The following is a 17682-nucleotide window of genomic DNA, read 5'->3' on the forward strand; positions in this document are numbered from 1 at the left end:
GTACCTTCTATGTCATCTGCATTTTTGTTTTGTATTTGGTTTGGTATCTTTCTTCTCCAAATCCTCAAAAATGCTGTTCTAGAGGGTTTAAATTGGCTTGGCTTTTTTGGGGCTGCCCAGAGCTTTCCATCCTAAAATAGTCTTGAGAGCTTTTTGGTGACTGTTTGCACGTTAAGGTAGCACCTGTTGCCTGTGCACTGCACAGACATGTCGAAGGGGACTGTGTATGTTCTGCTCACGTTACAACAAATGGCATCAGGAGGCAGTCAGAGACACTGAGATTGAGATGCTGTTTTTCTTTTGCATAGTCAATTAGTGGAGCCAGGAATTGAATACAAACCACTAGTATACCAACCAGCAGATTATGCTGCCCTTAATGATGGTAATTAACTTTTTCTAATAGAATTTTCAACCTCATTTTTTATTCTTTGTGACTTTTCACACAGCTGCTTTTACCTGTGTGCATGTTGTGTGTTGGTTGTCTTGTTCTGAAAACTTGACTGGTCTGTGTGCATTCTCAAAGTGATCATTCTCTTCTATCCTTGTCCTTTAAACTCAGCCTTTTCTTGCCATCAAATTATTTTCATGTAACCTCAATATCTAATGGAGTTCAGAGTAAGCATATTCTTTTTGTATGTTGTTTATACCAAGCCTATTAAAATTCAGTTGTCTTTGCAAAATATAAAGTGGTTGTCTCTAAAGTCACCTGATGCAAAGTGAGGGTTTTTTTTTTATTTTGTCTCTCCCTCTCAGCAAAAACTTTTGCGTTTTTCCTTTGGGAAAATTTAATGTTTGCTTTTTCTCGGATGGGCTTTCAATTCCCACTGGTAAAGGATTTTTGTTGACTGTAACAGAAAGGAGGACAGGTAATGTGTTTTGAAAATTTAGCTCTACCTGGATTCGTGCTGAGGCTGCTTGTAAGTTCACATTTCAAATATTTATCTCTCTCTGCAGGAAAATCTGTTGTGACAAGCAGACTTATAGAACAGGCTTTTCTCTGGCCATTTTCTTCTATCTACTGAAATAGAGGGGGGTTTGCCATTTCTGTCTTTAAACACGGCATTCTTTCTAGCTGTGAAACAAACAGGCTAACAATAGCCTTAGCAGTTTCACCCTGAAAAAAAATCGGAGGACTTCAGAAATACAATTACTCATCCTACAAGTAAAATGCAGCCACTTCTGAGTAGAAATATAGTATTTATTTAGCAGCTTGTATTTACACCACCCAGTTTTTCATGAAGAGTAACAAAGAGGCAGTGCAGCAGGAGCGATCAGTAAATGAGATTAACAGAAACTATGCAACACAAAGAATGCATGGATACGGTTTTCTCCTTTGAGGGGAAGAAAAATGCTGTGGGTATTAACGGTGGTCCTGGTTATTCCAGTATTTTGTGACCACTGTTCTTCATGTCTGATGCTGCATTGTCCCTGTGGTGCTTCTTATCATGTCCCAGCATCCCATCGTGATATATGGTTGGGGAAAGTGCTGCAACCTGTATTCTGAAAGAGTGGTGCTGGTTGGAGAGGTCGTTCCTAATCCTGACGGTTGCAGATATATTGAGATGTGCTGGGTTGGCCCTGGTCAGAAACCCATCATTGTGACAGTTTAGCAGAATTGCAGTAAGGCAAGTCCTAACCGTGCCCATTGGAACAGACCAGGAACTGTACAGAGGGATGGAAAAGGCAATACCTGAGGGTCTCTTCCAGCCCTGTGCTTGTGAATAAATTGGTGTATAGTCAGTGCATATCATGTCTTTAGTAGTCTTAATTTTCTTGATCTCTTATACAGTTTGTTGCAAAATTGGGATTTATTTCCATTTTTAAAGCTTCATTATAACAACTTAAAAATCAAAGTAGTTTCTCTTGTATTTTTCTTCGGTGAATCTTATTAAATAATCCGTGTATTATGACATATGTTTGGTGTTTGACTGCTTCTGAAAGTCTTGGCCATTGTAGGATGTAGGAGAAGGTCAGAGCCGTGATCCATTATAACATTGTGCAAAACCTTGTCAGCTTGTGTGCGAGGAGCTTGCTTTGCTTTACCTGGAAAATGCTACCACCAGGACATTCTTCACTCCTCAGATACCAAGACCTTTACTCAGATAGGTAGAGCTTTCCTATCCTTGCTCTCCAGTGGTTGGTAAATGTGGTGCAGATGGAGCCTGTTACCTTTGATGATGAATAGGTCCTGTATCGATCTTAGGAGGCACAGAGAACAGGAGGGATGTTTCCAAGGCGATGGAGGGAGCCTGTGTCACACCTCAGCCAAACCTCTGCCTCCTCCTTCCTACCCGAGCAGGTTTCTCTCCAGGCCCCTCTCTGTTAGCAGCACTGGCTCCAGCTGAAAGCTGCAGCCCTCCATCCATCCCTTGCACAAACAGTTCAGTAGGCTGAATAGATTTCTTTACCTGCAGGTCGATGGGTGAACAAGGGGGGGTGGGATGTTGATGGTTGGTTTAATGACATTCATTTGCAGTTTGGGCAGGTCCACTGATATCTGCAAGTGGGTGTCTGTGTAGGCTTATGCTCAGAAAGCTTGATTGACAAGAGCCTCCCCAGAATACAGAGACATAACAGCATAATTCCCTACAAAGGGAGCTGCACAAAATTGCAAGGGAAGAAAAAAAGGAAAAAGCTTGTGTTCCATTTGATTTAGCTCCTTGCCTGGAGCATCACTGAATTACGTGGCAGTGAGGAATGACGTGGGATTGAAGAACACTGCATTCCAGCTTTTGAATCTTCATGTCTACTGTCTATGCCCTGAAATATTTTCTAATAACATTCTCTAACTCTCTAGAAAAAATGTGCGAAGGCTGCTCTGTATTCGGTGGCAGTTGGGAGCGGACAGAGATTCCTTGCCTGGTCTGTGCTGCTTAGCTCAAGGTCCTGGCTTCAAAGTCTGCTGATAAGCTGACCATATGGTGCTATGTATAAAAGCAGGGTTGATTATTACGTCTGATCTTTTTCTTTCTAATTTTTTTTAATACACTTCACATTTTTTGTTCCGGAGCTACAGACTAGGATCTAAATAACATACTGAGCTAATAAAGACTAATGATGGGTTATACCTGGGAAATGTGTGATAGCAGGGAATTGGCCTCTGAGCTCCAGAGCTCTGGCTCCTAGTAAACGACGACTCTTCCTCCCTGTTGTCAGGAATTTAATTCTGGTTGCTGTTCTCTGGGGAGCTGAGACTGATATCTCAGTCTGCAGTCTGAATGGTGCCTGAATTCATGTCTGTGATCTTTGGTTGTATGTGCATGACTTACCCTGGTGCAGCTCTCCTGTGCTTCCTCTTCTGTCCACCTTAGTGCTAGCGGCACTCGGGGTACTTTTTACCTTTAGTAAATCAGGCCTTTCATTTGGTAGATTAAATATAGTTTTGATCCAGTGAAATCAGAACAGCTTGCATGGGTTGGGTCACTGTCCTTTCACAGATGGGTCGGCTGAGGCATGGAGATGAGTTGGCTTGGAGGCAGTGGATGGCACTGTCTCTGTGCTGCTTTGCCGGAACAAGCTGCCTCCCACGTGTGAAAATGCAGGTCAGGGTATGAGCTGGAATTTAAACAAGGCAGAGCTGTGCAGCTGTCTTGTCTCCTTTCCTTTGCTGAGCTGTGGTCTGCCTAGGTGCTGTTATCTAGAAGATTGCAAACCTCTAGGTGAGGTTTGGAACAAATTTTATTGGGTTCCTGCCAAGACAAACAGACATCAAGCTTGTAAATCAACAATGACACAAATAAAAATGTGAGAAGGGGATTGCTGGGTAAACAGAATAATCATACTTTTCCTGTGTGAGTTCCCACCCATGAGACCTTCTCACACCTTTGCTTCTTTCTTGGTATCCTCTTACTCCTCCACCTCTCACTGCTTTACTGTAAGGTCCAAGGTTCTAACACCATGTCAGAAATTCCACATGAAGGAATAAAACTGCCTTGTTGATATTGTCAAGCAAGCTTCAGCATATGAGCAGTGAGCAAGGTTTTATAAAGTGCAAAAGACTTGCTTTGAAGTCCTCTGATACAAAATATTCTGCTTTCAAAGCCTCTTATGTGTTTGCTTCCCTGCCCCTCCCCCCCCCCCCCCCCCAGTGTTTTCTTTGCAACCTAGAGGACTCCTGTTTGATAAGACGACCAAATTCTGTAGGACCAACTTGGTGCAGAATTTGGGGTGAGGAGAACACCGTGTGTTAAGAGGCTCGTGCAGCAAGTGCCGGTGCTGGAGCTGCCAGCCAGGGTGGGGGTATACGAGTGGGCATGGAGGCCTCAAGATGATTACTGGGGGGAGGCATGCTTGATTACAGCATCCAGAATTGCCCTTGCATATGATCTTACTGGAGGAAGAAGCCCTCTAAATTGGAGAAGGCACCTTCATAGGCAGCTGCCACCTCATCATTACAGCAGTACAAGTACAGCTGTTGATCAAGCAGTGCACCTGCAGCTTTTCCTGGTTCCAGCGCTGAGTGAGGCGGCTTAAAACCTTTGGACCCGTCAGCGCTGCAACGAATTGGTAACCCAGCTAGTTTTAAAATTGTTATCTCAGGTACCAGACTTAGCCTAAGGAGAGCTGAGTGCACAGTTGCCAGCCCTGCTGGGAAGCGTGTGTCGTCTCCCAGGTTTGCAGACCTAGCCCCTGTGGCAGGCTAGTGGGGACCATTGCTGTGCAGCTTGCACTGGCACTCAGCTCAGACCGAGTTGGTGTACAGGCCATGCTGCTGAGCTTGTTGGTAAAGAGTAGCTACGCAGTGATAACCTGCCAGATAATTCACTATTTGTTGGATTCCAGGACTGCTGTAAAAATCGTTTTCAAGTTAAAAAGAAAAAAAAATGTTGGAAGAAGAGAGTAGCTTGCTAAATCTTCTGCCACAGTAGTGCTTACTTTCATATATTGAAAGTGATGTGGCATTTATTTAGGCAGAGTGTCCTGACTCTGTAATTATAGCTCACAAATGAGAGAAGCAAAAATGATTGTGGATTTGTATCTGGAAAAGCAAGTGCTCCATGGCCAGGAAGGAATGAGTGTTTGATAAATGGGTTGGTTGAGGCAAATGGCTTTCATCTGGTTGAGGAAGCCATTGCGGGAGGAATAAGCTAGCAGATGAGTGGAGGGTAACTGCAGCCTTTCTTCAAGAGCCTAATTGTAAGATTTGTCTGTTTTCTTTAATTTTTGAAAGTCAGTAATCTACAATTAATTCCCTTGGGAGCTTGACATATCTGCCTTGAAACTGGAGAGGAACTTTGTTTTAAATCAGTAAGAAGTGTGATAAATGTGAGTTTATTTGCTGTAATTGTTCAATTGTGTCTAGAAGCAAAAACTGAAGTCACTGTCTTCTCTATAGGTACTATATTATTTTTGTATAATGTCTGGTGCAGCAGAGCTTTGAGGGCATAATTTGTAATTACTGTGTCATGTAGAGTCCCCAAACAGGGGAAACATTGCTGTAAACCTCTCTTGGAATGTATGCCTGTGTAGCTCAGGGATTCATTGTGCTTGAAAAAGAGATGAATGCCACAAGTGGAAAGAAGACATGGCAATATGAAATCCTGCTTCATAAGCAGAAGTAACTGTACATGGGAAGGCCATGGATGAATCATGTTATTGTGGATTTTGCACAGCCCTTTGGAACTTCTGCTGAAGTTCTCTGGAGGGCACTCCGGGTGCTTTGAAATAATTCAGCTTTTATAGGGGCATACCTCAAACAGACCTGTCCTTTTTCTACCAGAGGTTCCCTCATCCCATGAAAAGCTGCTCAGGTTTGTCCTTCCTTTTTCTTCTTAAATGCTCGTATCCTTCCTTCCCTGTGAAATGTAACCTGTGTGTGAATTGTTAGTCTTTTGGTGATGGGGAAGGGGCAAGTAAGGGTTGGAGCTGAAACTCCCAAGCACTGTGCTGGTTTGTGCTGAGATCTTACAACCACTTCTTTCTATTTATTTCAGGTAAAGCAGATCATGGAAGAAGCTGTTACTCGGAAATTTGTACATGAAGACAGCAGTCACATCATTGCCTTATGTGGTAAATAACACACAAAAGCATTAACGCTACATAATCGTACTTTTCCTATAGAAATTTATATTCCCTGCTGTCAGAGGTAAATGCAGGGGTTTAGATCTAAGAAATCATGGAGTTCAAGCCCGTGTCAGCTTTTCATTTGCTACATCTGTGTGTACATTACAAATAAGAAAGTAACTTATTAAAATGGCATTATCCAAAATAAGTACCAAGCCAAAATGATGAGGTAATTTACTAGGAAGCACTAGTTGGTTAAATAATATATATTTGGAGATAAGATACAACTGCCAAAAGATGGAGTTAAAATCTGGCAGCTGCATTCTTCCAGCTGAAAGTACTTTGTTCTGTAAATTGTCTCAATGTATTTGAAGAATAAGGTGTCTCATTTTGAGTATAGGTGTATAGTATCCAGTCCAAAAAGTCATGGAAAGAGCTATTGCCATTTTTAATGAAGGAGAAGCAATGGAAATCTCAGTCATTTTTCTGGCATCATGCCACCGGCTAATTGGTGCGTCTCAGATCTTCACAGTGCTTCTTTGCTCTCTGCTGTGCATTGAATGCTGTATTACATAAATGGTGCATTTGAGAGACTGAGGTTTAGACTTTGATGTTGTGGACATTGTTGTATATATTTAAATGTAATCAGTGAGATGTTATATTGGTGACTTTTCCTCATGACTGTAAGAATTAGCAAGAAAATAAAATCTCTTTGGAGATAATACCATGTATACTAAGGGCAGCTGCTGTTTCAGAACTCTGTGAACCAATCAAGATTCAAATAAATTCTAAAATTTGGTGGTGGTTCACCTGGTTCCTGCAGACTTAGGCTGCTGCGTGTGTGTGTTGTGACGATGGAGTGGAGCGTACCCTGTGTAGGTCGGTGGGTAAAGGATGGTCCAATGCTGGGTTTCTCAGTAGAGGTCAGCTCCTGAAACTTCTCACGAAGTACTCGTTTGGAGACTTAGCCACTTCATTCAGTGCCTGAGAAGGAACTATTGAATGCTGGTTCAACAGTTCTGAAATCTAGCCCATAATATACCAGGGCAAATAAAAATTTAACGCTATTCATCAGACTTTGGTGTGTAGAGAAATACCACAGCAAGATACTGCTGAGAATTAAAGCTATGTGCAGTTGTAAATATGTATGTTGGCTTGTGAATTCTTGGCTGCTTTCTCTTCGTGCTTCAACTTGAAGACTTAACTGGGAGCGATGCTGAAAGTGATTGGAGAACAGCCATCATCTAAACACTTCTGGGTTTACAGAGCGAAGCATTTGCAGCCAAGCATATCCAGTTGTGCGCGGATGACAGTGGAGAGGTTAAGACAAGTGGAAGTTAGATTTGGCTGTGGAGATAAGTGGACTGTTCAGACAAAGAAGTATTGACACGTTACTGAAAGCCAAAGCATAGTAGTCTTTTACTGTTGCAGCATTGAAATTCCACCTTGCTTTGCTGTGCGTGATTATTATGTATGCAAGGCTAATCTTTCACTAGCCTGCTTGCTGTTTCCAAGTTATCTTTTATTTACAGCTTAGCAGAATTTATTCATTCCTACATAGTCAGTGCAGGAATGCAAGATTTGTCCACGTTTTCTGGCTAATGTTTTATTGCTATTCATATAGACTGTAGCAGTTTCCTCCATTCAGGTTGTGGTTATGTTAAATATTCCCCTTTTATCTACTGTACATTTGTACTATATAGAGGAGGAAAATGGTCCCGAGACAGAAGCAGGTGAAGGAACCCTGAGACAGTGCTGTTGCTGCAGGCTGCCTGTTTGTTCTAGAGAGCTCCTAGTGTTGTGTGTCTGTTCTCTGTCTTTGAAACTATTCTCTAAGACGTGCTGCAGTGTTGATGTAAGAGGTAGTGGGGCGGCAGCTATTTCTGTTAGAATCTGCTTGGCCAAAATTAGGAATACTGTACAATCTTTTTAATACTTCTCCCTTCCTCTCACTGTGATTCCAGTTGGTTTTGTGTTCTGAATTCTGTAGAGTCTGAAGAACTGGTAACTCTCCATGAGCTGCCTTATTATTGCCCAGCAATCCTACCTGTCCTAAGGAAGTATTCCAACCTGCAGCTGCTTTGAATGTAAGACTTAATTAACTCTAAATGAGAAGTAGGTGAAGCTGAATGTTCTGCTATCACTTCAGCTAATTGAATGCAGAAACAGTTTCCAGTAGATTTGGCTAACGGCTCCTGGCTGGGGCTCTCCTGTGTGTGCAGTTCTCTTCCCTCCCCCACTCCAGTTTCATGTGCCTCTTCAAGAGGTTTTTCCCTCCTATTTAAAATTAGATTGGCTCAGTACATGAGTCATTTTCAGTGAATCTTTGTTATAAATATAGATTTCTTGTGAATCATTTTACTCTCCTGCAAGGCTGAGTTTAGTAAGAGTCTCTTAAATACATGGTAGCTGATTTTCAGGGCCTGTCTGCATCAGTAACTGAAATTTTCCTAGCTCTCCTAGGTCCTAAATGGCTAAAGATGCCAATTAAATAGTGTGGGCCACTTTTCCTACACCTTTTTCTTATGCCTCTTTGTTACAGTACATGGGGTTTGTAAGCATAAGAAACTCCAAGACTGAAATGGCAGGTTTAGTGGTCACTCTTCAGCCCCATGCAGCATTTCTGAGCTTAGGTCCATCATCTGTTAAGCAGGAGAAGGTTGTTCATGTCATATTACTGCAGGGCATTTAGCCTGAATGGGTTTTCTCACAGTTTAGCTAGCCCTTAAGATGTGTCTCCATGGTTCTGGATTCAGTCCACAGGGTGCAGTTGGACAGAAGAGCAGGACACGTTGTGTAAGGTTCATTTGCAAATCTGAAGGAGCTTATATCGGATTTGACTCTGTGGAGATAGTTGGCATCCAGTTAGTAGGAGGGCTCCTTTCCCTGAGGCTACAGAAAACTTGTCTTAAGGTAGGAGAGACAGTCTTCACACTACCCGTCTAACATGCTGAGCACCGAGTATGAAGCAGTGAGTTCACCTTTGCAAGCTCCTGAAGGAAATGCCATTCTCCGGAGCTGGGACAGCTCTGTGCCACCCTTCCTGGTCCGTGGAGGAATAATGCCTCTGTGCAGGTCAGTTTGCTCATCCAGTGGGAGAGATTTGTTGTAACCACAATGTCTTGGCTTACAATCTGTAGTCTTCACCTCTGTGATCTAAGAAAAGGAAAACAGTGCGGACATTTTCATCCTTGTGGGAAGCAATGCAGACGTTTTTGCATTTGTTCTCAACACAGTCTGTAACCTAGTTACATTCCAGCTACGTTGTCATCCTATCTGGTTAAAAGATCAAGCTCTGTGATTCAGAGCCGTACTGGTTCAGTTTGGACTGTGTGCAGTGCTGGGACAAAAATTCCAAATTCCTTTGGGCTACCAGGTTGCTGTTGAATGAATTTCACTGGTATTGTGTTGTCAGTCAGAGTATAATGAAATGACGCAAGCTCTGTGGATATTTGTAGCATCTTTAGTGGACAGGCATTTCTGTTAGAAACTGGATGTGGATGTTTTCAGCCTGGGTTATCTGGTGCTGTTTCCTTAGTAACGGTAGCTGACATCGTGTGACGTAAGTTCTTTGCTCCTTCAGCTGAGTGCCATCTCTGCAGGCACGGGAGAGCACTGTCACTCTCCTCCTGCATTCTTCCTTTCACCACCTTGCCTGAAGTTTTCATGACTAGTCATGTCCTTGCCAGCAATACTGGCCCTTTCCAGCTTTTACACTTCTGAGGGAAAGAGGAAAAAACTGTCTCTGCAGTTCCTATTGTGTTTACCAGTAATCAGCAAGTAGGGTTTTTCAGTTCAGTGCATTATACTTACTGTGGTAGTCCAAAAAGCACCTGCAGTTTTGCTAAGCTGCCTTCTGCATGGTTGCCCATCTTCTGATCTGATAGTAATAAGCGAAGAATTGAAAACCTGTTTAAATCAGCTTCATACAGCAAACATAATGGAACATGCCTTATTCATGAACAGATCCAAGAAAAGGTTACCCAAATGTTGTTCTTTATGTCTTTAAGGGTTTGTAGCTTGCGTCATGAATCTCACAGGACTGGTTTTCTCCAACTGGTCTCTGTTATGCGTCCAGTCAAGATCTTTCATTAACTTACTTTTAAATATTTCTTCTCTTTTCCCCTTTTCATCTAAAAAACCAAAATAATTGTACAGAAGGTTTCACAGAAGCTGGAAATGTACCAGATGTACAAAGCCAATTCAAACTGTGCTTCATAACACTGTTTATCCTGTTCAAAAAAACCCACAAAAAACAAGCCCTTCAGATACTTTCAATATCTTTGAAACCAGCATTTTAATGTTTTTCAAAGAGCCGTCTCATTTCCAGTGGATGCATTTAATGTGAGTGTGATGAGCTCTGTTGTCCTATCTGCTCAGCAGGGTAGCACCAAGGAATCGGGGCAGCCAGAACTGGTGCCTTCAGCAGGGCACAGGCCAGTTTTGGGGGTCCACATTGGAAAAGAGAAACTTTGGGAAAAGATTCTGCAGACTGATCTTCCTTCTCTGCCATTCATCCAAGTTATTGCATCCGTGGTGGAACAGGTGGCTGGATTCTGTTCATTGCAACAGCATGGGTCATGGGGACATTTGTTTAATGCACTTCATGTTTTGCTTGTTTACTCTGTGAGCAGAGCTGTAATAACTGCCAGTTATTCTCATGCTGATTGGCATAGATTTCAGGTGGATTATTGAGAGCTGGGATGTGCCAGAATCAAAACACATACCGTTTAGGTGTAAATCTAGTGTGCCTGCTTGCCAAAGTGAATGCAGATACTGCATTTTGGGGGAAGGCTGGTGGTAAAAATGGTAACTTGGGCACTGTCAAACATGCAAAACATGGCCTTTCAATGAGTATTTTATTCAAATTAGAGAAGGGATGAACTGCACAAAAAGCTTTTTTTGGCCTGTATAATAAATCTGCTACCAGTAATTAAACTAATTAATTGAAATGTACAGAATCACTTTGTGGTTGAAATTAAAAGGCCAGCTCTGATTTTGAGCTTTAGAACGGTATTTAAAGTTGTGCTTGAGGCTTCTTGTAAACCTTCTTTGAGGATAGCAGGTTGGCGTTGCACATCCTTGGGATGTGAACAGAGAGGAGAGAGTTGTGGGTGTCTGTCACTGTCCCTGGGAATTGTGCTGCTAGACCTCCCCAGGGATCCATCTGGATCAGTACAGGAACTGTGGTGGGAAGCGATGGGTTTATCACAGGGGCATTGCCACTGGCTGTGCCTTTCCTCCCACATCGGTGGCTGGTGTTGATTTCCCCTGGAGGAAGGATGATAACTGCAGCAGTTGCATTCCTTGTAGCTGCGCTTGGTCCATGTCTAAAAACGATCAGGGTGATGCTGCTGGATGGCTTCAAAAGAAGGCCTTTAATCCCTGTGGGGGCTTTCCTCCTTAGAGCGTTATGGGCAGTACATGTAAAATTTTTTTTTATTTATTTATTTTCTTGTGGCAGGCAAATTTCTTCTCTTTTGCCCAAGTAATGATAGAGAAGGTGTTGCACCAAGGAAGCCCTGTTTGGTGCACTGCAGTGAGAGGCTTTTATTTGTTCTAGAGCCTCACAACTGCACCGCCTGTTTCTAAGCTCTCAGAACGCCTGGTCTTGTTAACTGGCTGCCTGCCAGCTGCAGTGTGCATCTGCTGGAGTGTCTGAACTTGAACTCAAGTCAGCTGGGAGTAGGCTGTAGGTTTGGATTTGCTGTTTCAGGCAGCTGTGTCTGGGTTTACCATACTACTGTCAAAGAAGGGAAGACCTGTAGATCCAAGTGCCTGTCTGTATTGCATCACATGTTCCTGTTGATACCGAGATGTTGATGCAAGCGTGACCAAACCACTTGTAAACTAGAAAGCAAAGAAGCTGAACTCAAATTCTATAAGACATAGACACTTTTCTATCAAAGAAAATGACAAAACTCCTATTTTTTTTGTTTCCTTGATACTTTAGAGATCTCTTTTGGTATACTTTGGATACTTCATGTGTACTGTTTCTTTCCATTTCCAGTTACTAATATAATTTGATTTACCCCCAGTCTTGGCCACATTCCTTCAGAGGCATTTGCAAATATTTATTTTTCCTTACCTCAGTGTCATTTAATTATCTTTGCTTTCCAGATCTGTTCTAAAGCTGCATTTTATCTAGACCAGACTTTCAGACCAGAAACGTTTTACCCCCTTGTAAAACCAAGCAGAAAATTTGCTATTTCTGAATGTTAAGTTACTGTCCTATCTTGATAGATTTGTTGAGTATACTTGCTGCAGAACCTGCGTTTCCATGTGCTGGTCCATTCCAGACTGGATGTGCAGAGAAGAGGAACAGAGTCTCTCCTGTGAGAGGAGATGAGAGGGCATGGCTTGCTCAGCCTAGGAAACAAGCAAGTCCCCTTGATTGAGCTGCATTAACCACAGGTTTTGTTGTTTCCATTTTCATTATGCATATTGCTTTTCTTATTAACTGATGAAAATTACTGTGTTTTCTGGGTACTGCTGTGCTTAAATATCACATCTGGGAAAAAAAACCAACCAACCCAAACACCATGTCTTGATCTGTGCCGTAATGTGTTGAGAAAAGTTATATGGTTTGACTGCAGAGCTGGATCTGAATATTAAATGAAGGTGTTTATACGTGATCTGTGACTGCATTTAGTCATGCATGCAGCTCTTTTAAACAAAAGAAGGATGTGATCACTGCCCTGGGAGGAGCTTATGATATAATGAATTGACGTTGGTAAGCAGACCTTGAAGCGGTGCTCTTTCTCTGTGTGAATAATACATTGGAGAGGTGGCCTAAGGCCTTTCAGTGACTTCTACCATCCCAAAGTGGGCAGACACTTGCCTGAACATGAACTGAGTGCTGACTTGCCCAGCTGCTAGTCCAGCGTTTTCTGGAAGCCCCTGCTTGTGAAACCTTTGGTGGTCGCTGGACATGGTAGCAGAGGAGGGTGAGTCAGGAGGTGGATGTATGAGGAGACCCGTGTGACAGCTGCATGGTGCTGTGTGTGCACCTGGCCAACTCTGCAGCATGCATCCTTTCTTCTGTGGGTGACTTCCAGGTCTTTACACCTGATGTGCCCAGTGAGTAGTATCATACTACTTCTCAGTACGGTTTCTCTTATATGCTCCTCTAAGTTGTGAAGTAGCTCCTTCAGTTTCCCTGCATTTGCTTCAGTGCAACGAGACTAGAACGTGATCTTTGGCTTTGGACAGGTTGTGTTAAAGCCAGAGGTGGACTCCAGGCTGAGGATGAAAATGGCTGCTTCTGTGAAATACTCCTTAGCTAGTATTTGTATTGCTCTTCAGGTAGAGCAATAGGAACACACTGTTTTGTCTGTTTTAACCTATGTGCGTATTGCATGCAATCTGCCAGTTTTACCCATCCCTCATGTACTCTGTGGACTTGATGCCACTGATATTAGCCTGTGTGGTGGTTTTGAGGATGTGAGACTGGAATTCCTGTCACTGTTATTTCAGAGACTTTAAAAACGGGTTTTAAAATCTCATTCAGAGTTGCTGACCTGGTGCAGTAAGTATCTTTGAACTCTGTCTTGGGGTGTATCTCCTGTTGTGTACTCTTGCTTTCAAGCTCCTAAAGTGTCTCCATACATCAGGACTGCAGCAGCATTTACTGGTCTTGGGAGGAAAGTGGAGGAAAGCTATCGCACACAAGTGCTTTTGAAGCGTCTGTGCTTTAGGCTTTATTTCTGTGCTCAAGAGGAGATCTGATGTGGAGGCCCAATACCCGTCCATTACAGTTTCCTTTCACCTAGCCCTGGGGCACCTAGGCTTGGATAATTGTCAGTGTAAGATGATTTCTTCTCAGCAAATAAGAGGGAAATGTTAGTTGGAATAGCTCTGTATCAGTGAGTATGTGTTCACAGCAGGACTGGCAGATTCTGAGAAGCAGAATTGTTCTTGGGTCCTGTTAGCATTTTAAAACCAATTCAGTCTATGATGTGATTGAAGTTAATCTGTAAAACACTAAGATTGGACTTTCTATGAAACAATTTAACACTTACCTCCCAGCTTTAATTAGGTGTCATCACAGCTTCCTAAAGCAGGTGAATGCTCAATTAATTTTGGAGGTGGTCGACAACAGGAAAGTAGTTGTGTGGCTGGATTTTCTGGAGCTACATGCTTGCTCTGGAATTAGTTTAGATCTTAAGTTTCAGGGTCTGTAAATGTGTGCAGGAATACAATCAAATAGCTTCAGCTGAAATCCTGGAAGTCTCTGTCAAAGCTGGCAGTGGAAAACCAGGAAACCTTTGAACATGAATATGGCTGGTGACTCCTCAAGAGTAGGTATCTGGGGTTTTTCAGGGATGGTTAGTGTGTCTGGGTTGCAGGATTGCCTGGTAGTGCTGGTTAGGAATCTAAGTTGCTAAACATACTTAAGGGTTAACCACAAAAATGTGGTTAGTTGTGGGACTTGTTTTCTTCACTGGTCTTAGGATGACTTGTTATCCCATTTTGCACAAAGTTAATTGTGTTTGAAAGAGAAGATCTAATTAGGAACCAATGACTGGATGATGCTGGAGCTTGTGTTCTGTTTTTTCTCGTTCAGGACCTGAAATCCAGGCAATTATCAGAGTCACCAAATGTCACAATTGCCAGCCCCAAGCGATGAAAAATCATGAGTCAGAAATCTTTTCCTTTGTGGCCCTAACTTACAAGACGGGATTAAAGTTTGTGACAGGAAAATAAAATCAACTGAGGAATAGAAATATATTTCTTAAATACGTTTCTTATCTGGAGATTCTTATCCAGTGGCATGCTTCAAGATGGTGAAGCTTTCAGAAGAATATCAAATACTTACAGACTTGCTGTAAAATCATGGAAGGTGGCAGTGTGGGAAACTGATCTTTCTTTGTTTTTAAGGTGAGAATTAAGTTCCTGATAGAAGCCCTTTCTCTGCCTCCTATATGAAGTATGGCAACAAAATGGTAACAGATGAAAGGAACAGGATATTTATTTGGAGCTATTCTGGAACTCATTTCTGGAGTGTCCCGAGTGTCCACACAACAACCTGTTCCCATCAATTTCAGCTGGAGTTACAGCCTTCCAGTTCCTCTGAAAATCAGCCCCATTAGGAAGAGATGCCTTATGCTTTAGAGTTTTTAGGCGATTCCCTTGTGGCCTCTAAATAACACAGTGCTCCTAGGTTGGACAAGAAATTAAGAATTCGGTTTCCTTTTTCTTTTTTCCTTAGCTCACAGAAATGTAACTTAGATAGAAATAGACGTAAATAACTGTTGTCCAACCAGATAGCTTATTATTTAAATTCTTTTGGCTTTTAACCCTTGGCATTGATACTTTTAAAAATGTAGTTAATCTGCTATGGAAATGCATGTCTTGTAAACAAAATATGAGCCCCTCCCTGTTTTAGTACTCCTATTTGGAAAACAAATGGAACATTTTCAGTGATGAATAATGCTTATAAAGTAGTTTACAGAGATTCTACCTTGCTTCATAAATGTGTTAGCCCAAAGAGAGTAGCAGAGGTGATCATAATTGGAGAGAGGCAAAATTTTTTTCACACAAATTTAAAAGGTGTTTGATTGTGCTCCAAAGATGACTGTTTTAAAGTAACGAGTTGTGTGCTATGGAGGAAGAATAATAATAAAAATAATAATAAACCCAAATGCCACCCCACCTCCACCCCCCAAAAATCCCCCACAACCTGGAAGAGAGTGAATATTAGCTCTGATGTGAAATGAAACCATTTTTGAACTGCACAATTTTTTCAATTTAAGAAGGCAAATAATATCTCTCATGGGTTTTAGAGCACTTTGCTGAACACTTTAGTCCTGGGCCATTGAATTGGATCATGCTCAATTATTTAGAGGAACCTCTGTAATTTTATTTACCATTAATAGTGTTTAATGGAAACACTTCCATTTTCTGAAGATCATTGAAATTCTTGAAGCTTAATGGTCAAGATTTTAAAGAGCAGTAGTCACCAGCTTCCAGCCCTGATGTTTCCCAGCCAGAGCTATCTTTAGAAGTGAGGATTGTCCATTTAGATATTTTTTCTCCCCCCAGGGATTTATGGAAAATGCCATGGCTGTGTCCTGTCTGTGTGGCAGAGCAAAACACAAGTAGCTTGACTCCAGGTGTACTTTAACCATTAAACCACAGAGTTTGGATGTTCAGTTCCCAGTAACTGCTGGTTTTACCTTGCTTCCAGGGCGAAAAGGTGCTTTCTCCTGGTACGGATTCAAACCATCCAGCTAACTTTGAGTAGAGTTTTCAAATTAAATTGTTCTTTTATAGCGTGTTTTCAACTTTTCTTTAACAGTGAATCTCCTTTCACATGAAATCTCCAAGAATGAAATGAAAAGATTTTTTTTCTGGTAGTCATCAAGTGTGATTTTACTGACGGACTAGACAGCTGCACAGAACTAGGTCCTGTGCATTCCTGATCACAGATAACGTCTCTTTGTGCTGTTGTAAGATAAAAATACTTGGTGTTCTTCTAGTACCTATCACCTGGGTAGTTTCCTTTGCATGAATTCCAAGTGATTTGCTACATTAGCACTTTAACAAACACTAGTAAAAGTCATAGATACTTTAAAGGTCTTTATTTTGCAGCTTGAAATAAAAATGAAATTATATATGAAAATAGTTGGCCCTCCCAGTTGATTTAACATTGGGCGTATTGACTTCTCAGCTGACCAGTCAGAGTAACAGTTACAGCAGAAACACGGTGCCTTTTAACTCCCTAAGGTACCAGTCTCTTAGCAGTGCTGATGTTCTAACATAACCATGGCTGCTGTAAATAAGAACATGTAATAAATATACCAGACTTGTAGTGAAGCTGCAAGCTTCACATGTCCACAGCCTTGTGGTGAAATGAGAAATGGGTATATGCTAAAGGAAAGTACTGAATATATCAGCAATGGGAGAAACGCATCAGCATGGATAACTTTTATGTGTGTAGCTATTAAGGGATGCTTTGTTGTAAAGCATAAGTTGTACTTAAGTGCCAAAGCATTAGCTTGAAGTTGTGATTATAAAGAAAATATTTAATTGGACTTTACTTTTATACTTCTGCTTCCTTGTCTTCTATGAAGCAATTTGTTCCTTTGTACGAAGGGTACTTCCTCTATCTCGTGACATATAAACTCTTTCATTGTGGAGGTTTGTGCACACAACCCTGAAAATTGAGAAGTGATTACAGACATCTTTATATCATTCATACTATGATATTTAAACCACAGCAACAGAGGTCAGAGGAAACTAGAAGTTCAAAATTAATACTTTTTTTTTTTTTTTACTGCATTTTGTTCTGATAGGTGAGGGAATCCTTCCATCTCAGTTGCAGTGGTTGTTACGTGCTTGGGTTTGATGAATGATGTGTTGAAGATCAGGTGAGGCAGGTAGGAGTGAGAGCTCGGCTGTAGGACAGTTCTCCTTATTATCCTTGTCTGGTGTCCCATAAGTGTAGTTGGATTTGCCAAATGAAGTCCCTTATTTGCATATGAAGTCCCCTTATTGGATTATATATCTCCTATATCTGGAGAGTCTATGATCCTTGGCATTTGAAGACAGGATGTCAGATGGGGATTGAGACTTAAAACACATGCTTGATACTCAGTTCTTCCTCTCTTCCATAAAATGCACACAGCAGTGCATTTGGACAAATGCAAAGGAGACCCTTTGAACAAAGGAGCAAAC

General features: G+C 41.7%; 1 protein-coding gene across 6 annotated transcripts in view; it reads left to right on the forward strand.

Annotated features, from left to right (window-relative positions):
* The window catches only part of SGSM2 (small G protein signaling modulator 2), a 61680-nt gene that overhangs the window by 2485 nt on the left and 41513 nt on the right, over positions 1-17682 (forward strand). For all 6 annotated transcript variants that reach the window (XM_040578672.1, XM_040578698.1, XM_040578693.1 and 3 more), the window contains exon 2: positions 5934-6009. In XM_040578672.1, the coding sequence (XP_040434606.1) occupies positions 5934-6009 (76 nt within the window). The remainder of the gene's footprint in view (positions 1-5933; positions 6010-17682) is intronic.

Source organism: Falco naumanni, chromosome 1 (genome assembly GCF_017639655.2).
Source record: "Falco naumanni isolate bFalNau1 chromosome 1, bFalNau1.pat, whole genome shotgun sequence".
NCBI lineage: Eukaryota > Metazoa > Chordata > Aves > Falconiformes > Falconidae > Falco > Falco naumanni.